Genomic DNA, 22,313 nt, shown 5'->3' with positions numbered 1-22,313 from the left:
ATGGCTGGAACAGGGCCGACGGCTGACGCCAGCGGAGAGGTTAGCCCAGACGGATACTGGGAGGAGGCTGCTGGGGCAATGGGACAGGCTGGAGCTGAGAGATGGCGTTTTGTGCAGAAGGGTCAGTGACCCGAAGTTGGGCGAAGAAGTACGCCAGATCGTGGTACCCGCAGATGAGGTAACGGCTTTAGTTTCGGCGTACCACAACCAGTTGGGGCATCAGGGACAGGAGAGGACCGTGTCCCTGCTTAGGAGATTCTTCTTTTGGCCCGGGCTAGAGGCATCGGTGCACGCCCTAATTCAAGCTTGCCCGAGATGCATATTGTTTAAGTCCAGACGGGAGGTCCGAGCGCCAATGGTACCCATCCATGCGAAGGCCCCCCTTCATATCATGGCTATGGACTTCTTGACACTGGGCCGACCACGAGATCGCTACCAGAACATCTTGGTAATAACGGATTTGTTCACAAAGTACGCTTGGGCTATCCCCACCCTCGACCAGACTGCAACCACCACCGCTACAGTTTTATGGCGGGCCGTCTTCCAGACGTTCGGATGCCCGGAGTTTCTGCACTCCGATCAAGGAGCCAACTTTGAGTCCAGGGTAATTAGAGAACTATGCCAGTTGTACGGTTGCACGAAAACTCACACCACTTCGTATCATCCTCAGGGGAACGGCGGCTGTGAGAGATTCAATCAGACCCTATTGGGGCTGCTGGGGACCTTGGACCAACAACGGCAGGACGATTGGGTGAGTGCCTTGCCAAACCTCCTACAGGCCTATAACAACAGTATACATAGTACTACGGGTTACGCTCCCACTTACCTGATGTTTGGCAGACACATACGAATGCCTACTGACCTGGTCCTAGGAGTGATAGCCGACCAAGAGGAAGCAAGTGTAACGGAGTGGGTGGGGCGCCATCACCAGCGCTTGCATTTCGCCTACGAGCAGGTGTCGAAAAGGATACAGACGGCAGGAGAGAAAAGTAAGCGGTTGTATGATCGGACTGCTAGAGAAGCCCCTCTACTGCCAGGAGAGAGGGTGTTGGTGAGAGATAATCGGCGGCAGGGGAAGGGGAAACTGAGTGACCGTTGGGAGGCCACCCCTTATGTAGTCTGCCGGCAGCAGAGGCCGGGGCAGCCGGTCTATACCATCCGGCCAGAAGGGAAGTCAGGCCCCGACCGTGTGGTGCACCGGAACATGATTCGCCCATGCCCTAACTACCCTGAAGCCGTGGACGAAGTCCCCACGGAACCTGTACCAGCGGCCCCCTGGATTGAAGGTTGGGCTGTGGTACCAGGGAGACCCGTGGTGGCACCACCCCCGATCGCCCCGAGAGAACCAGAAGCAGCCCCTGAACAAGCTGAGCCCGATTCACCAGTGAGACGATCCCAGCGAGAGAACCGAGGCCGACCCCCTGCCCGCTATGGGGAGTGGACAGCCCGAGGACGTTCTAGGGACTAGAACGGATTGGCGGGGGAGGATGTCACAAGGTGACGATCTTTAGGGGCGGAACCAAAATTCGGGAAGTTTGGTTCCGCCCGGAAGCGTTTCCGCCCGGACCGGAAAAACAGAACACCGGAACTTCCGGTAGCGCCGTAAGAAGGAAAATCAGGGAATTCGATGCACCTGTGCCTAGTTAGGGACAGCGGTTGGTGATTGGAGGATACGCTGGACAAGGCAGTACTTAAGGCCAAGTTATTTCCCAGTCTGGGAAGCTCTTTTTGGTGTGTGTGAAGCACTGGGTTGTGCCCGTCTTGGTACGCTGCTGGTAGCTGTCTAACTCTCTCTCTCCCTCAGGCTGGAATTGTATGATTGTGAAGACATCGCGAACCTTAAAGGTTGAGAAGTGAACAGATTATACGGCGAACTGAGACGACGTGAAAAAGGGGATTGGAAGTGGCATTGATGTGAGTACTAAGAGCCAGTCGAAAGTGCCCTGTATATTGACCTGGCGTTGTGTAGATCTCTCCAGGAGGAGGAGGGCGGCCCTACCCCTAATATAGTGTGGTGGGAGAGCCGAAGGAATACTTATTGAAGTAGTCGCAACGACGACATCACTAGCTAGGCCGCATATTCCATCGCCAGATCCGAACCAAGCGAAGTGAAGGAAGACGGGTGTCCTTTTCGTACACTGAGTGTGGTGGGTGAGTCTTCGTGCTGTGAAAACCTATAATTTTGACGTGGTGTTGTATATTGCTGTGGGCTGCTGTGTATTGCCGTGTGTCCTGTCAGATAAACCCCCGCCTTCACGCACTTCGGCGTGGGAGGACAAGGAGATTGCTGGCCCTAGCCTAGTTCAGTACAGTATATGTTGTGAGCGTGCTTCAGATCTCCGGAGATAGCACGGTACGCTGTGTCCAGCCCAGAGGTGAAAGCCATCCAAAGCAGAGTAACTGTGTTTTGTGTCCAAGTTGATACCTGTGGAGAGGAAAGGAAAGAGAGTGAGTAACACAAGGAGAAACAGAGGAAACCTGTACTTACTGTACGCTGTGTTCAGCCCAGAGGTGAGAGCCATTCAAAGCAAACTAACGGTGCTATTGTGCCCAAGTTGATATCTGTGGAGAGAAAAGGAGAGAGAGGTGAATAACACGAGGAGGAATAGAGCGAACCCTGTACTACAGTACGCTGTGTCCAGCCCAGAGGTGAGAGCCATTCAAAGCAAACTAACTGTGCTATTGTGCCCAAGTTGATACCTGTGGAGAGAAGAGGAGAGAGAGAGTGAATAACACGAGGAGGAATAGAGCGAACCCTGTACTCACAGTACGCTGTGTCCAGCCCAGAGGTGAGAGCCATTCAAAGCAAACTAACTGTGCTATTGTGCCCAAGTTGATACCTGTGGAGAGAAAAGGAGAGAGAGAGTGAATAACACGAGGAGGAATAGAGCGAACCCTGTACTTACAGTACGCTGTGTCCAGCCCAGAGGTGAGAGCCATTCAAAGCAGACTAACTGTGCTATTGTGCCCAAGTTGATACCTGTGGAGAGAAAAGGAGAGAGAGTGAATAACACGAGGAGGAATAGAGCGAACCCTGTACTTACAGTACGCTGTGTCCAGCCCAGAGGTGAGAGCCATTCAAAGCAAACTAACTGTGCTATTGTGCCCAAGTTGATACCTGTGGAGAGGAAAGGAGAGAGAGAGTGAATAACACGAGGAGGAATAGAGCGAACCCTGTACTTACAGTACGCTGTGTCCAGCCCAGAGGTGAGAGCTATTCAAAGCAAACTAACTGTGCTATTGTGCCCAAGTTGATACCTGTGGAGAGAAAAGGAGAGAGAGTGGGTAACACGAGGAGAGACTGAGGGAACCTGTACTTACGCCGCTGCCTGTGGAGAAAGAGAAAGCGAGTGAGCACCCAAGGAACGAACTGTGTGAACCAGTACTTACTGTGAGCTGTAATCAGCGAAGAGCTGCCTGTGGAGAAAGAGAAAGCGAGTGAGCACCCAAGGAACGAACTGTGTGAACCAGTACTTACTGTGAGCTGTAATCAGCGAAGAGGTGAGAGCAAAACCAAGCTGAACTAACTGTGCCTGTGTGTCCCAGCCGTTGCCTGTGGAGAAAGAGAAAGAGCGTGAGCACCCAAGGAATGAACTGGGTGAATCAGTACTTACTGTGAGCTGTAATCAGCGAAGAGGTGAGAGCAAAACCAAGCTGAACTAACTGTGCCTGTGTGTCCCAGCCGTTGCCTGTGGAGAAAGAGAAAGAGCGTGAGCACCCAAGGAACGAACTGGGTGAATCAGTACTTACTGTGAGCTGTAATCAGCGAAGAGCCGTTGCCTGTGGAGGAAGAGAAAGAGAGTGGGCACCTTGAGAACGAACTGAGTGAACCAGTACTTACCGTGAGCTGTATTCAGCGAAGAGGAGGAAGAAGGAGGGCGCTACGGATACCTAAGACTCAGGCCGGGGCCCGAGCCCCACGCCCCGGATCCCCGTGGCCCCCTTGCTCCCTGACCTCTTCCCGGCCATAGCCCATCTGGAGGGCCGAGTCAGAGTTTAGTTTTAATTGCCCTTTCCCTATTCCCTAAGCTATTTTTAAATATTTAAATAAAGATTGTTTTATCACTTACTTGTTCTCGTGTTGCTTGGCCATTGGGTCGGGTTTGGGGACCTCCTCGAGGTGGAAGTTGAGAAGGGGTGTGGCTTAGTTAAAGCATAGCCAGCCCCTGGGTGTGACATAGAGATTGTAGCAGGTGAATTGTGGAAGATTGATTCGTAGACTTAAGAGATTGAATCACATTGCTGAGGAACAGTTGGAGGTCACATCTTCACTAGAAACTGCACTAGTGAACAGTCCAGAAGTAATTAGAAGAATTTGGCATATTTATATTGACATAATGTACTGTTATTTCATGCTAAAGAGTCATATTTAACGATAGATCCTTGCACAAGCACAATAATGGCATATTGGTCATTTTTTGTGTAATGGCCATCATTATTATTTTTAGCACAAATGCTGAGGCCATCAGGAATCATTTCTTCTTATTGGAGGTGTTTTATTGTAGTTATTATCCAATTTATTCTGTACTAAAATGCTTTAGGAATTATTCAGGAGTTAATCGTGTGTGATATTTTTTGGTTATGCTTCAGTGACACTTTGCTAAGCCGCTTGATTGCCATAAGGCCCATTTTAAAGGTATTTGATCATTGTTAGTAAGGCATTGATCTCAATCTCCAAAGTTTAAGTGTTTTAAAAGGTAATATTAGTAGCTCCAGCAGTTATGGGTAAATAATCATGCTTAAAGAAAAGATAAGCTCTGACTTGCACCCTAATGCACATTGTTTCCTCTGTGTGAACACTGTGGTTGGCGACTGTGTGTGAGTGTATAAATCCCCGCAGGCCGACCTCAGTGTACAATGCTGACACAGTATTGATTATACATGAGCGAGTCAAATCAATAAGCTCCTCAGGCTGCAAAGTATAATTACTGGGCAAAATCAAACACAACTCTCAGCATTACACCACAATAGAAAAAAAATATATATAGAAATGTTGTTGCAAACAATCTTTGGGAGGTTTTTATAGCCAGAAGTGTGAGTTTATCTAGCATCTCTGGTGGGATGGATTTTTAGATGAGTAGAGTACAGCAATCATCTCTCACATGAGTCTTCTTTGTGTTCTCTTACAGTGGCAAACATCCTGTGGAGAGAAGAAGGTAAGTAAGCATTGTGTTTCAATTCAATATTAATGCCTATTGTATGTCTGGATTCAGGTATTTGGTAGTGTTAGTGATAATGTTGATGGTACCCTTGGTTTGTGGGGATCTGAGCCCTGAACACACTCATTTATGTGATACTACAGGTCTGGGGATTGGAAACATGTTCTATGTGTTTTATGAGGATGGTATTAAAGTCATCCAGCCAGTGGCATGTGAGATTCAGAGACACATCAAACCCAGCGAGAAGCTTCTTGGCCTGCAGGTGAGCTGTCGTGTAAAATAAATGTTTAAGTACTAAATGTGCAACATAATCCCATTGTTTTCCCTCCTGCGTGCTGTAACCACAAGCAAAGTGTAAAGTTTATTACTGCATATTTGAGCAATTATTTTACTATAAAAATGATTGATTGCTGGTGTTTGCATGAAGGGCTACATAAAGTATGATGTTTGCTGTTCTTTTTATCCATCCATCCTTCTATTTCTCTTTCTTTCTTTCTTTCTTTCTTTCTTTCTTTCTTTCTTTCTTTCTTTTCTTTCTTTCTTTCTTTCTTTTCTTTCCTTCCTTCCTGCAATTTCATTCTCTTTCTTTCAATCAATCAATCCAGCCACCCTTTTCTCTTTCACTCTTCCTTTCGTCTATGCATTCATCTGTCTTCGTTTATTGTTCACCTATCCATCCATCCTTCCTTACTTTTCCCATTCATTCTTCCTTACATAATCCTCCCTTTTCTCATTTTCTTTTCACCCATCCACCATTTCTTCTTTCTTTTCATCATCCATCCTTCCTTCCTTTCCCCAATCTCTTTCAATGTTTCATCATCATCCATCTACCCATCCTTCATTCTGTTCATCCATTCATCTTTCCTTCCTTACTCTTTCCTTCCGGCCATCCATCCATTCTTCCTTTTCTTTTTTATTCTTTCCATACATCATTTCTTTTTTAATCATTCATCTGTCATCCTCCCTCCCTCCCTTTTCTCTTTCATTCTTATCATCCATCCATCAGTCCATCCTTCCTTCCTTTTCTCTTTCATTCTTTCCATGCATCCATCACACATCTATCTATCCACCCTTCCTTCCTTCCTGGCTTCCTTCTTTCTTGACTTTTCTATTTCTTTTTTTCTTTCTTTTTTAATCATTCATCTGTCATCCTCCCTCCCTTTTCTCTTTCATTCTTATCATCCATCCATCAGTCCATCCTTCCTTCCTTTTCTCTTTCATTCTTTCCATGCATCCATCACACATCTATCTATCCACCCTTCCTTCCTTCCTGGCTTCCTTCTTTCTTGACTTTTCTATTTCTTTTTTTCTTTCTTTTTCAATCATTCATCGGTCATCCTTCCTTCCTTCCTCCCTTTTCTTTTCACTATTTCCATCCTTCCTTCCTTCCTGCTTTCCTGCATTCTTGCCTTTTCTATTTCTTTCCTTATTTCTTTTTCTTTCCATTCTTCCTTCCTTCTTTCCATCTGAGTTTTCATCTGTTTCCACATTCTTTCCTGTTTCATTTCCTTAATTCTACTGGTAACATATTGAAATTAACATCAGCACAAAGCTTCCTCTCCTGACATGATCAGTAATTTAACCGTATGGAGTTTGATCCTCAGCACAGACATCAGTTGAGCTCCTCCTTCATCACTTTAGATCACTTACATCGCTTACACCCCTCCCTAACTCTGCATATCATTTCTCGGCTCTTTCTGCTAGAAAGCTGCTAGATTTACACAAGCTATTAAATGATTGCCTTCCTCTGTTCTGCTGTTACACTGGAGGTGGATATGCTGATGAAACAGCTGTGTTTATTTGGTGCTCTGGGCGGTGAGCGCTTGAGTTTCCAGCCTCCAGAGAGGCAGTAGGCCTCTATTAGGCCATCAATCAAATGTCAGGCCTTAACAGCAAGCACCGGTGCAAGCTCTGTCTGGGGAAGAACATTTGGAGAACATTACGATATGTTTTTCCTATGTTCTGCTTTTGGGAAATTGCTGTCGCATGTATTTCCCTCCTTTTTAAATATTCACTGATCATTTTAAAGATCTTACAGATTGCAGTTGCAATTTTTGGCAGCTGACTTAATAGTCAAAATTGAAATGACTCAAAATTACATACATCATTTATTTATGGAAATGGTGCGCAATTATTCCACTCCTTTTTTAAATTTTGAACGTTTAATATAATTAGTGTTTTTTTTTCAAATATTTTTATGTCTGGGACAATCCAATTTGATAAGTGGCACCCATATACTAGCTTAATATTTTTTGTTGGTGTTTTATTTTCATGCTTAGTACAATTTTGAGTCTTTTAGAGCATTAGAAATAACCAAATGTGCTTAAAAGGCAGAGGTTCTTGAGTTTTGTAAGAGGTTTCACTAGACCAGACGCATCCAGTCACATCAGTCTGTGTCTCCGTCTTGATTGTCATCGACAGCCGTTGAGTAGCCCAGTCAACAGAATCACCACACTTCTGCACAACCTCTGTGGCCATCAATCAGGCAGCTATCATCTCTTTAACCACAGCTCATTCAGCCTCAGGCCTGACAGCCGCTCACATTTGGAGAGTTTGTCTCCATGATGACACTTCTGCCCACTATCGGTCCACATCCACTAGGTCCCTTGCTCTGAGGCAGACGCTAGAGTCTTATATTGTTTGATTTCATAGTTGTATAGTATCATTTGTTCTAAAGAACTAATTTTATTTCTGTGGCTTCACAGAAATTTTAGTAGCATTGTTGACCTTCAACTCAGAAGTGCTATTAATAGTTTCCTTTTATGTGAAGAGCCACTTTTGAAATGCATTTACTCTAAAAATCCTTAGTATTTCTATGTGTAGTCAGTTTTGTTAACCTTTTTTTGTACCTTATTCCTGAAGGAGGAGGTCTGTCCACAAGTGGAGGGAGAGAAAGAACAGAAATGTATGTGGACATCAGCCGTCAATGTGAAAGACAAGTTCATTTACGTGACACAGGCTTTGCTGAACAGGTTGCTCATCGTAGACATCCAGTCGCAGAAAGCTGTTCAGGTAAGCCAATGAATCAGTAACTAAAACATTATTCTTGTGAACATTTCATAGACACATCATCAAATTTAAATAATGCTGCATTTTAATATATGTAATGTGTCACGTCTACTACATAATTCATAATCCTAAAATGTACCATTTTTTAATTACAGTTCTAGATGGCATATTTTAACATGTTTATTTAGCATGTTTATTTTTCATTTGCACATATAGTATGAAAATTCTAAATAATTTTTCTGCCATGGGCACACAATAAGGGCATGTTGTATGAGTAATTCCCTCAAGTTGCTCTAAACCAACATTGCAAAATGTTGACTGATTTGTTGAAAGATTAAAAAAGATAGAAAGAATGTTTTGTTCATGAATAAAACATTGTTACCTTTCTCATGAACCCACCAAAGAGAACTATAAAGGTAAATCAGTAGCAAAACTCGAGAGGTTGAAGATCTGATTGTGAGAACTTGTCATATTAATATTTGTATTTGTAAGTTAAAATTTACACTCATGGCTCTGATGTGAAGAGTTGAATCTTTCAATTTGCACACACAGACAATGATCAAAACACCCGTGTTTTGAATTGGAAGTTGTAGATTAATAGTCACAAATGTGTAGAATGACATTCACACAAAGAAAATGACATATACACACGTTTATGACATATTTACTTTTGCACTTTACTTCAGTTTCGCTGCACAACGTCAAGTCGGCACTTACAACCTCTCAGATCTGGAAGTACAAGTTCAAATCCTAGCGCTCTGACTTTTGCTACTCTTTTTGCGTATTCTGTTGCAAAACTCACTTGTGCACTTGTATATGCAGATGTGAGAGAGCAGAGCTGGGGGCGGGGCTTTGGTGCGAATGAGAACATTTTATTGGTCGATGCCCGACCAATGAACGACGCCAATTGTTTTCACTGAATATCCTTAGCTTTGACAGGATTTTAAGACACTGCATTCATTTTGCCATTCAGGTATTATCTGGTAGACAAATAATGCAACATATTTTATATGTATATCCCACTGCATATCACTCTACCAGAGTTGCAATATAATGCTGTTTTTATTATTTTTATGTTTTGTAAAAATAATTTTAACATCTTCATTGGGTTAAATTCCTAATTTGCTTGTCAGTAATGAACCTTTTTAAATGCAACAATATTATTACTATTTTTTTTATAAAATCGAGTGTCTAAATGTACATTAAACAGCAAAACCTAAAAAATAAGCACTTATGACCAGAAATACTGTTTTGAGCAACTAGTAGAGCTAAATACATGTATTTATTAAACATCAACAAGGCCATCTAGTGTTTAAGCAATGGAATTGCATATGAATATTATCTTTCTGGCCACCAAATGCCTCTAATTTAAAGCGTGCCTCTTTGCACTGGAATTTAAACCTAAATACTACAGTTATTGTAGTTTAAATAATAACCATATTAGAAAATGTTATATTTCAAATGGTCATTCATGAATCATAATTATTGCGCATATTATTTAGTACCATGATCTCTTCAAATGAACTAAACAGGACTGAGTTAACATGTAGTACAGTTATTTTATTGGTTAAAAGTTACACTTAATTGTTTAGTCACATTTAACTGCCAAGGAGGAGTATGAGAACATAATGCTGTTCCATTTTCCAGTATAAATTGCTATTATAACGCATAGCATAGTCATTAGTCAACGCAGTTATCCATGCATAATCAATGCACTTTTTGTGTTACAAATTACTAGAAATCGCTGCAAATATAATAAAACTGCTGTCTGTCCCAATTAATACATTTCAAGCATATTGACAAAACGTTTTGTTTAGTACTATTGATAGCTCCATGAACCACCGCGTGGCGGTGAGATCAAAGCATGCTTTGGTACAACGAGTTTACTCTGCAATATGCAGTGGGATATACATATAAAATATGTTGCATTATTTGTTTACAAGATAATACCTGAATGGCAAAATGAATGCAATGTCTTAAAATCCTGTCAAAGCTAAGGATATTCAGTGAAAACAATTGGCGTTGTTCATTGGTCGGGCATCGACCAATAAAATGTTCTCATTCGCACCAAAGCCCCGCCCCCAGCTCTGCTCTCTCACATCTGCATATACAAGTGCACAAGTGAGTTTTGCAACAGAATACCGCAAAAAGAGTAGCAAAAGTCAGAGCGCTAGGATTTGAACTTGTACTTCCAGATCTGAGAGGTTGTAAGTGCCGACTTGACGTTGTGCAGCGAAACTGAAGTAAAGTGCAAAAGTAAATATGTCGTAAACATGTGTATATGTCATTTTCTTTGTGTGAATGTCATTCTACACATTTGTGACTATTAATCTACAACTTCCAATTCAAAACACGGGTGTTTTGATCATTGTCTGTGTGTGCAAATTGAAAGATTCAACTCTTCACATCAGAGCTGTGAGTGTAAATTTTAACTTACAAATACAAATATTAATATGACAAGCTCTCACATTCAGATCTTCAACCTCTCAAGTTTAGCTACTGATTTACCTCCATAGAGAACTAGGCAGTGTTGTTATTGCTAAATTAAAACTGTAAAGTAACCCTTAGGCCTTTGAAAAAAAATAAAAATAAAATAAAATAAATGCTTTGGAAACTAATTTGAGATTCAAATACTAAAATTACTAAAACTGAAAAAAAAGATTTGACTTCAGCAGACTTGTCCATTAAGGAGGATGAGAAATCAGTCTCTTTTTTTGTGTTACACAGATTAAAGAAAGTCATTCAGGTTTGGTTTGGAATAACGTGACAGTGAGTAAATGATGGCAGAATTTAAAATTTTGATTAAATTATTCATTTAATTGTTAATGAATAAATGTGACTTTCCATGGTCTGTCATCAGAATTGTTTGGCTTTAGGTTGCTCTGAATCTCATGTAGTGAATACCCAGATGAGTGCCAGCAAGACTTTCTCCGTGCCAGACCTCACTTGATTCACAAGGGTCACATTGGATCACACAAAGATCATTGAATCCCCTGGGAGTGCGGTTCTCATTACCTCAGATCAGCAAGTGTTAATTAGCCACCTGATTTTTTTAGAAACCGTGAAACGGAAAGAAAAATCTGATATTTATCTACAAATTATGTTTTAAGCCTGAGGACTCACTATTTAACCAAAACTTTTGTAAGATTGAACATTTCACACAACTGCTAAGGATAGTGACGCATTTTTTTTAATATGTGCTGAAGAGTTTCTATTATTCAGTCGAATCCTCGTAAAGAGGGAGGGATGTGCTGGGAAAAAAATTCAATGTGCACATCTGCTCCCACAGATTATTTCACACAAGGAGATAGACACTGAAGACAACAATCACAGTCCTTCATCATAGCTACACACAAACACTAGTTCTCTCTTCATTTCTTTTAATACCATGTGTTGTCGAAACAAGCTGTGCAAATGCTCACATTGTGGAGGACTTAACAGTGAATGCTGCATCAGATGAATACACTTATCACTTAAAGTTAAAGACAGTATGAAGAAAAAAAAAATTCCATCCCACTGAGAGAAAGAGAGAGTATAATCATTTTTGCAACGCTCAATGTGCAAAATTAACATTTTTTTCATATTTGTGTGCATCCATGTAAGCACAATGAGGTGTGAAAATTGCACAGTAAGGCTATCACTGCACAAAGTGAATCATTTGTTTCCCAGTGGAATATCTCCAGCCAGGTGACAGAGAATGGATATGGATGCAAAGCTATAATTGCGAACTGGCTGAGCTATTGTTACTGTCAGCACTCCATTTAAAATGCACACCCATAACCAAACTCTGCATGTGCAAAAAGACATACAGCTGTGCTTTTGGAGGTGGCACACATTCTCTCTGTCATGGATAGTTGTTTGGATGGTGGACTTGTAAACTTTTATTGTGATTTTTGTAGAACGTTAAAAAGCATGGGTGGGAATCTGCTTCATGAATTAACATAATGAGTTCCAGTGATTTCATTGAATTCTCACAGGGACTCTTGAGAAGCAAACAATGTGGAAAATTGATCCATTTTTCAAAGATTCTCTTCTGACCAGGGGCAAAAATGCTGAAGCGCCTGTCTTAGTCGTGCCTAGCATGAGTCACTTACTGTAAATTTCACTCCACGTAATGATGAATACTGTGTAGTATCTTTCTAATTGGAGTGTGTGCCATTTTTAAGTGAACTGAACATGAAAATGTATATTATATTGAATGACTTTTATCCTGTGATGGTAAATCTGAATTTTCAGCAGCCATTACTCCAGTCAATGTCACATGATCCTTCAGAAATCATTCTAATCTGCTGATTTGCTGCTTGAAAAAAATTCAAAAGTTCAAAAGAACAACATTTATTTGATTAGTTTAATGCAGACTTGCTGTTTAAAAATGTGAATTTCTATTAAAAAATCAAGTCTAACTGACATCAGACTTTTAAACAGTAGTAGATGAAAGTTGATGTATTAAATAAGGTAATAAATTAGATATTATTTAATTGTAGATATTATTTAATTATAAAGATGGAAACCTTAAATATAGCAACTCTTCTGTTTTTTACGGAGCCCAGCACATGACATGCAGGAAAAAATATTAGGCTAAATCGTGTGCATGATTTACTAATTCATTCCCTAAATGTAATAAAACGTGCACACGATTAGTATTGCGTTCCCTCGATTTACTATTTCGTTCATTCGATTTATAAATTATGCGCACGGTTTACTAATTCATTCCCTCGATTTGCTAAATTGTGCACACAATTTAGCAAATCAAGGGAACGCAATAGTAAATCAAGGGAAAGCAATAGTAAATCGAGGGAACGCAATAGTAATCGTGTGCACGTTTTTGTACATTGAGGGAACGAATTAGTAAATCGTGCGCACAATTTATTTATTTTTTCTTGCATGTCATGTGCGGGGCTCCGCAGTTTTTGCTCATTTTGTTGTTGTGTTGGACTAATTAGATTTCCTCTGTTGTGTGACTGTTTAATTTCTTTGAATTGCATTGCAATGCATTCCATTTTTCATCCTCTTCCTTTCATTCAAATTTAAAATCCTTTGTGGCCAGTTCAGTTCAGATTTCATTCTATGGCTCATTCTATGACTATAAACTACATTTTACATTTTTTAACTGTTACTACATTATCTGTTTTCATAAGCAAATGAAATCTGTTGTTCTGTTGTTGTCAACAGACTGTGAGCACCGACCGGGTTCCAGTGAAGCTGCACTATGACAAGTCTCATGACCAGGTGTGGATCCTGAGCTGGGGAGATCTCGAGAAAAACTTTCCAACCCTCCAGGTAAGCCAAATCATGCCAGATTCATCATCACTGTGTGCTAATCACCACCTGATGTCTCTTCAACTAGAGTACCCAGTACGTTCTGCCTAACAGCTTCTCTGATTATTCAAGTATATGAGTCGGCTCTGCTGAGTTTGTGTTTTGACGATTTTAGTTTTGGAGCATTCTCAAGTGATGTAAAATTGAATCAGCATAGCAAGGGGTCTCAGTGGGGTTATACTGTATATCGCATAATTGGCACACTCTTGTCCCCCATAATGCATAGCTTTTGGTTAATCACAGAGAGAATACATTGAGTACATTGCGACAATAGGATTTCTGGCTTATTGTGTTATCATAGATGCTCACACATCTCCCTTTTGTTTGTGATCATGTGGATGACAGGCCTAATGAAACTGCATCACTCATGATTTTATTGTGACTCTTCCATACATCAGGTGATCAGCCAAGCCAGCGGAAGCACGTCCCACCACACCATCCACACCCAGCCAGTTGGCCATCGCTTCGACAGGGTGGAGGATTTCTTTATTCCTCCCATAAGCCTCACAATCAATCACATCAGGTAAAAGAGAGAAAGACTCCCACCATTATATATATATATATATATATATATATATATATATATATATATATATATATTAGTGGTGGGCATAGATTAATTTTTTTAATCTAGATTAACCTCACTGTGATTTTGAAATTAATCTAGATTAATCTATATTAAAATGGCTCATTTAAATTCTGCCGAAGGCATTCAGAATATGTGTGTTACCCAAATAAAATTGACAAACAAGTAAGTCTTTGAGAAGGGGTTTATCAAGCTAGGTGGTGCATTAGAAAAGGGGCTCATCTCCTGTTTCCAAAATGCATCACAAAGTGCTTGAAAAAGCTGTAAACTAATTCCACATTGCACAAGGTGCAAACAACCTTACCCCTGTTTCACACACTCCGGTCTGCAGTGCGTATGCGTTGCATATTTTTTTACTCACCCATGTTAACGGATTCCAGTTGCTTTCCTGGAGCGTTGCGTCTGCAGCAGTGCAGCGATCGTTTATGTACCGAGTAGCAAACTGCAAACACGTCCTGTGTGAAAGCACATCGAGTCCGTGCTGCACCACATACGTAACGCACACGGACTGCGTACGCACTGCAGACGGAGTATGTGTGAAACAGGCGTGAGCAGGGCCGTAGCTGGGGTCAGCGGGGCCCCGGTGAAGGTTGTACCAATGGGCCCTGTTTGAAATTGTTTAATTTGTATGTTCATTTATTTTTATTTATTTGTGCTATTTACACAATGTTTAAGTTTTTTTCAAGTTTGTAGGTGTCAAGGTACAGAAACCAAATAATTCAATGTAAAATAGCACTGGATAGTCTTCAATGTAAAAATTGAATATACAATCAAACCTACATTTATTCAGACACCTTCAACATTTCTCACATTATTACAGTTTTGCTATATATATCAAAAATTATATCTGGTGTCTGAATAATTTTTGGTTTGACTGTTAAAACTACAAAGTAATTCAGTCAAGAGCAGTGAGTGATTTTCATTTTCATTTTCTTGGATTAACATTACAGCAGCTAGTAGCTAAATTAGGCGCGGTCACTTTAAGAGACGATGAACGCATCCAATATAATACACATCCCATTTTTTTCCTCAACTGTTTACTTTCACCTAAGAAATAACTGACATTTTTTTTCAAGCATAATTTCCAAGGTGGATATTTTGACATATTTTGTATGTATTTGTCGGCACAAGAGCAAAAATAAGCAAATTCGGTGTTCAAGCGTTTTGAGACGCCTTTCTGAGCGTGAACCCTGAACACCAGAACACAGCGAGTACTGAATTGGGCTCTTTCACATCTTTTTGTTTGTTCAAACTGCGATTTGTATTTGTTCGTTCAGGTGCAGGAGGGACTTCGAGGAGAACTTCGCAGAAGAGAGCTCGGTTCAGTGTCGCTGTCCATGATACGCGGCTCTCGATCTCTCTCGTGCGCACCGAACACAGCGCGAGTAACCAGCTACTCTGTTCAGCTTTTCCGCGTCTTGTTTTTGGATGCTTTAATGTTTAAATCGACAAGCGGTAAGGCTTAAAAACACGTGAAAAAGATCAGCTTTCGTGACGATCCGCAGCAGTGGCCCGTCAACTGTCCTGAGTATCTTTTTCGGCTGGCCTCAGCCAGTCGGTTATATAAAATATCAAGGTGAAAGTCATCATAGCTCGCGTAGTATAGACCCAGCTCCCAACCCAACTTTAAGAATAGATTAACGGCGATATTTTTTTTATCACCCGATAAGAGTCTCATGTTAACGCAGCATGTTAACGCCGATAACGGCCCACCACTAATATATATATATATATATATATATATATGTATATATATATATATATATATATATATATATGTATATATATATATATATATATATATAATTTTTTTTTTTTTTTTTTTGAGCAATGTATGAACACGTACTGACTGTGATTAGAACTCCAGAGAAAACACTGGATAGTGTGTTAATTGCATTCGGGGAGTGACATTTATATCTTAATAAACCATTTTGTGCATTCATGGTCACTCATAGTAGATTTAGAGGTAGTCGAGGGGGAAATGTGAGTTTAAACACTGAATAAACAGTCCAGGAGATGTTGTGTGGATATGGAAATCTCATTTGAATTGATTAAAATCTGAGTTTAAGATTACTGAGCATGCCCTAATCCTCTTATTGCCCCCTCTTGGCAGATGGATGTTTACTTACGCTATCATGTCATGCAAATGGAACTCTATATAAAGTTCAATAGTGCCAGCCCACTTTTTCAGTGGCCTTTGGGTCCAGAAGTTTATATATATTGCCTCTAAATCTAAGCTCTGATCCAAAACTCAGAGAACAGCCCATGTAGTATTTTAAGGCATCATATATATATATATATATATATATATACAACCCGAATTCCAGAAAAGTTGGGACGTTTTTTAAATTTTAATAAAATGAAAACTAAAAGACTTTCAAATCACATGAGCCAATATTTTATTCACAATAGAACATAGATAACATAGCAAATGTTTAAACTGAGAAAGTTTACAATTTTATGCACAAAATGAGCTCATTTCAATTTTGATTTCTGCTACAGGTCTCAAAATAGTTGGGACGGGGCATGTTTACCATGGTGTAGCATCTCCTTTTCTTTTCAAAACAGTTAGAAGACGTCTGGGCAATGAGGCTATGAGTTGCTGGAGTTTTGCTGTTGGAATTTGGTCCCATTCTTGCCTTATATAGATTTCCAGCTGCTGAAGAGTTCGTGGTCGTCTTTGACGTATTTTTCGTTTAATGATGCACCAAATGTTCTCTATAGGTGAAAGATCTGGACTGCAGGCAGGCCAGGTTAGCACCCGGACTCTTCTACGACGAAGCCATGCTGTTGTTATAGCTGCAGTGTGTGGTTTTGCATTGTCCTGCTGAAATAAACAAGGCCTTCCCTGAAATAGACGTTGTTTGGAGGGAAGCATATGTTGCTCTAAAACCTTTATATACCTTTCAGCATTCACAGAGCCTTCCAAAACATGCAAGCTGCCCATACCGTATGCACTTATGCACCCCCATACCATCAGAGATGCTGGCTTTTGAACTGAACGCTGATAACATGCTGGAAGGTCTCCCTCCTCTTTAGCCCGGAGGACATGGCGTCCGTGATTTCCAACAAGAATGTCAAATTTGGACTCGTCTGACCATAAAACACTATTCCACTTTGAAATAGTCCATTTTAAATGAGCCTTGGCCCACAGGACACGACGGCGCTTCTGGACCATGTTCACATATGGCTTCCTTTTTGCATGATAGAGCTTTAGTTGGCATCTGCTGATGGCACGGTGGATTGTGTTTACCGACAGTGGTTTCTGAAAGTATTCCTGGGCCCATTTAGTAATGTCATTGACACAATCATGCCGATGAGTGATGCAGTGTCGTCTGAGAGCCCGAAGACCACGGGCATCCAATAAAGGTCTCCGGCCTTGTCCCTTACGCACAGAGATTTCTCCAGTTTCTCTGAATCTTTTGATGACGTTATGCACTGTAGATGATGAGATTTGCAAAGCCTTTGCAATTTGACGTTGAGGAACATTGTTTTTAAAGTTTTCCACAATTTTTTATGCAGTCTTTCACAGATTGGAGAGCCTCTGCCCATCTTTACTTCTGAGAGACTCTGCTTCTCTAAGACAAAGCTTTTATAGCTAATCATGTTACAGACCTGATATCAATTAACTTAATTAATCACTAGATGTTCTCCCAGCTGAATCTTTTCAAAACTGCTTGCTTTTTTAGCCATTTGTTGCCCCCGTGCCAACTTTTTTGAGACCTGTAGCAGGCATTAAATTTTAAATGAGCTAATTAAGTGGATAAAAGTGTAATATTTCTCAGTTTAAACATTTGCTACGTTATCTATGTTCTATTGTGAATAAAATATTGGCTCATGTGATTTGAAATTCCTTTAGTTTTCATTTTATTAAAATTTAAAAAACGTCCCAACTTTTCCGGAATTCGGGTTGTATATATATATATATATATATATATATATATATATATATATAGGGATTGCGATTGTGAAAAATTTTTTTTTTAATTATTTCCCCTATAGATAAAATTAATTGTATTTTTACTTCTGAAATTTTTGCACTCTATTTATGTGTTACAGGAGCTTTGATTTCGCTGATTTCAATAGCCTTTGTCTCCAGCACACCTATGATGCCTTAAAATACTGTCTATATGGGCTGCTCTCTAGGTTTTGGACCAGAGCTTAGACTTACCATGTGAGGCACGATAATTGACAGTTTCTTTGCAATCTAATCAAATCAAATCATATTCACAACATTTCAATAAAGCTATCCGGTCAAATGATCATAACTGAGATTTTATATGCAGTGTGAATCTCATGACCAATAAATGTTAATAGCATCTATCCAAGTTTACTTGTGGAAACATGTTTTTGTAGTTAAATAGACTGTATCTCTTAGTATAGTAGTGTTTATAAAGATGTTGGAGAATAAACATATTGTTGCAGTTCAGTTGCGAGGCCTCAGCACAGCTACCAGCTTTTGTTAAAAGACATGATCTCAGTCCCACAGTGGAGAGTTCATCCGGAGGATACGGCATAGTGCACAAAGACCAGTTTAATTTTCAATCCTTTCGGGGCCTGAGATAATACGGCTTATACTCATGCCATACACACTCACAAAACACACACTCTCCTTTTAGATGAGTCACTGAACCCAGCTGTTTGCATTCACCCTAATATGTGCTAGCAGTAATTCTGCGCTAGTTGATACATGCTGCACTACAATTCAGTTTCTGTCACTGGAGTTCAGTGCGTGTCAGGCTTGTTTTTCTTGAATAAACTGCAGGACGCTCAGTTGAGGGTATGTTCACTTTTTTTAGCACCCAGTAGGCTGGTGACATTTAGCTGTGCTGTCCGCTCTCTGATATAGTAATGTGTTTCAGTGCCCCGAGTCAACAAAGTGCAACATCATCTCTCTATACTGAAATAGAGGTTAACTCCAGTGTAAAGTATTACAGCCCTCTGATCTTCACCTGGCAAGAGTTTGGATTTAGCACATGACATTAGCTTTTGGATGGAGAAGTTGTGTTTTTTTGTAAATGCTGTTATGTAAGATGTTTGAGGAATTATGTCATTGTTTCAAAGGGAATGAGATAAAGATTGAGAGAGTTATTTTGTAAACCAACAGATTTGCAGATTAAGACCAAACATGCTGATCTCAAAGGTATTAGTATGTTAAGTGTACATATACAATTATTGACAGCATCTGAAACAACTAAATCTCTTTTATTTGCTAGATACATGTGTTTTACAAATCTTTCGAAATGTTTACAAATCTTCTGAAAACTGGTTGGATTTGCCACCATCTCAAGCTAAATTGTCAATTTTATGCTTTCATTCATCAGTTACAGTAATTTATAGTGATATTTTGTCAGAGTAAGATCTTTTTAATGGAATAAAAATGTTTTTAACTCTAATTAGAGTAATAAAAGTTAGTACTCTTTAATTTAAATTTAAACTTAACAGGCATTAGATATTAAAAACGTGTTTAAATCATATACTAAACTGTATTGTCACATTGTACCAAGTCTTTAGAAATAATAATTAAGCTGTCAAATTTCGTAAATATTTTTGAACACCAAGGTTGTTGTGATTTGATCAAAAATAATCATTTTCTATTTTAATATATTTTAAAATATAATTTATTTCTGTGATGGCAGCCATTACTCCAGTCTTCAGTGTCACATAACCCTTCAGAAATCGTTCTAATTTGCTGGTTTAGTGCTCAATCAATTTTTCTTATAGTTATCAGTCTTGAAAACAATTCTTTGATTATAAAGTTCAAAACAACAGCATTTATGTAAATTATTTTTTGTTATGGTGATAACTGATTATAAAATAGTCTATCTATGACTCTCAAATGATTTTGTGAATAATTGTACATCTCTAAAGTTGTGCATACAAAAAGTTTAATTTTTTAGAAGCTCGTTCTACACTGATACTAGTGTACATGTCAGTGTTTATCTAACCATAAACATGTGCTAGGACCACACTTTACGCATGAATACCCATGAATAATAAATAGACCAACCAGAGAACTCAGTGTGCCTTGTAAATGTATATGAATTTACTTGCGTAATCCTCAGCAGTATATTGATTTTTGTAAATATGCTGACATAATAAGATGTACGACTGGTAAACAGTGCCAGTGTCATTTGTACAAAACACTGTTGTAAGGAGGAATGTTTGGTGATCCATGATCCAATAATTACTTCATTCGTTTCTCATTTGAAATGCCTCATATGTTTTGACTTCACCGGTGGCAGTGAACTGTTGAGGAGGGATTTTTACAGGGGAGCGACTGCATGTGACATTTTAGTCAGGTTGTCAAATTATTTCTGCATTTACAAACCTTCTCACTGGGAAAATAACAGCCTACAGGGGTCCCATTTATAGCATTCATTGACTTTCTGTCATACTTTTGTCCGCAGCCAGCCTGCAGGCAAATATGTTTACATGTCAACAGTAAAAGAAATAAATAAATAAATAAATAATGTAACTATTTATTTCTTTTCTTTTAATTGTACAGTAAGCCCTTTGCTAATGCTTATTACATATTTTCTCAGGTCTAAAGGGTTTGTCAGATAAATACCGAAGGAGTTTGTATAAATGCAGGTGTTATGATGAATGAGTAAATGTGTTTTGTTTGTTCATAAGAAAGGTTGTTTGGGATGCTTAAGGTTCAGTTAAGGAAACAGCATTGATTTACAACTGGAAATTGTCTCTATTAATTGCCCTACAGTACATAAACAAACACACAGAAGTCACAAAGTATAAACAATGCTACAAAAATGCCTGTTTGTGTTGTTTTTATTATCATATTACAGCGCTGTCCTGTTGTACTATTGACTGCATGATTAGATGCAAGTGACTTTACAGATTAACGAAATCAGCAGTAGATATCCATACGACAGAGCTGTGTGCCAATTCAAGAAGATGTATGTGACTCTTAAGTATAGTATTATTCTGGTGTACCAACAGTTTTGTCATGGGTTGCATCAAACACACATCTGTTTAACAAAGCTGAAAGCTGATTCTAAAAGCATTGCACAGACCTCTATAGCACACAAGCCTGATTTGTTTTGCTTTGTGTTGCATTGCATTTTGTGGCTTTGCTTTGTTCTGTTTTGTTCATCCAGGATGTATTGTGTTTGTTTTCACAGCCAAGTTGGATTACACTTTATTTGTGTAGCTGAAATGTGTTATGTTTGTATCATTGATACTTGTTCATGAGTACTGTAGCGGCAACTGTCTTCATTTTTTTATGCATGTTTTTTTTGTTGCATTGGATTTACATTACCTCCAAAACTTTACATGCACAAAACGCCAAGGTATGTAAGGTATTGGATGCCAAGTGCAAATTTAAATTTCATGAGAATATGTCCTTTGTCTATCCTTTCTTGTTTCTGTTGGGTGAATATATTTTTCATTTTGGTGTTTTGTTTTAGAAGAAGAAGCTTTGAGCAAGGGTGAAAAATCGCTTGTAAAACCACATTTAAACAACTATTTATTTCTTGAAATTTTGTGCCTTTTACTTATTTAGCATCGTAAATGTTTATGCAATGTTGCAGCACATACAGCAGATGTGTTTTGATGCAGAAGAAGATCTCAAAAGTGCTCAAAGCAGGTCTGATCCACATTTAACCTGCTTTAAACACTGGTTAAACTATTTATTTATTTTCAACATTTTGTGACTCTTACACATTTAAGGATATAAATATGCACAGTTTTTTTTACACATATGTGATTTGGATACAAAATGTGATGTGAAGTGTATAAAACATTGCACCCCTCAATGGTTTTAATTTGTCAAAATGTACCACTTTGAAAAACAAAGTAAGAAAAAATGGTCACACTTCATTTTAGGGTCCAATTCTCACTAATCATTAACTATGACTTTTGCCTCAATTAACTCCTTATTTGCTGCTTATTAATAGTTTATAAGGTAGTTGTTAAGTTTAGGGTATTATGGATGTCATGCATTATATGTACTTTATAAGCACTAATAAACAGCCAATATGTTAATAATAGACATGCTAATAAGCAACTAGTTATTAGTGTGAATTGGACCCTATACTAAAGTGTTACCGAAAAAATATATTATAAGTTCAATAATTTGAGGTCAGTTTGACTCTTAATACAAACAGAGAAGCTATTTTATTAACATAGCAGGAGATCATTTTTCTTGCTAGCAAAATAATCCTGTTTTCAATTGAAGTGTCTGACTGAGTATTGAACACACACTTTTGCATTCATATTCC

General features: G+C 39.2%; 1 protein-coding gene across 2 annotated transcripts in view; it reads left to right on the top strand.

The window, feature by feature from the left end:
* The window catches only part of LOC132113794 (follistatin-related protein 5-like), a 165,170-nt gene that overhangs the window by 140,810 nt on the left and 2,047 nt on the right, over positions 1-22,313 (top strand). For both annotated transcript variants that reach the window (XM_059521796.1, XM_059521795.1), the window contains exons 11-15: positions 5,130-5,156; positions 5,303-5,421; positions 8,022-8,171; positions 13,341-13,448; positions 13,886-14,010. In XM_059521796.1, the coding sequence (XP_059377779.1) occupies positions 5,130-5,156; positions 5,303-5,421; positions 8,022-8,171; positions 13,341-13,448; positions 13,886-14,010 (529 nt within the window). The remainder of the gene's footprint in view (positions 1-5,129; positions 5,157-5,302; positions 5,422-8,021; positions 8,172-13,340; positions 13,449-13,885; positions 14,011-22,313) is intronic.

Source organism: Carassius carassius, chromosome 33 (assembly GCF_963082965.1).
Source record: "Carassius carassius chromosome 33, fCarCar2.1, whole genome shotgun sequence".
Lineage (NCBI taxonomy): Eukaryota > Metazoa > Chordata > Actinopteri > Cypriniformes > Cyprinidae > Carassius > Carassius carassius.
Note: the sequence above shows the minus strand (reverse complement) of the source record. Positions and strands in the feature narration are given on the sequence as shown.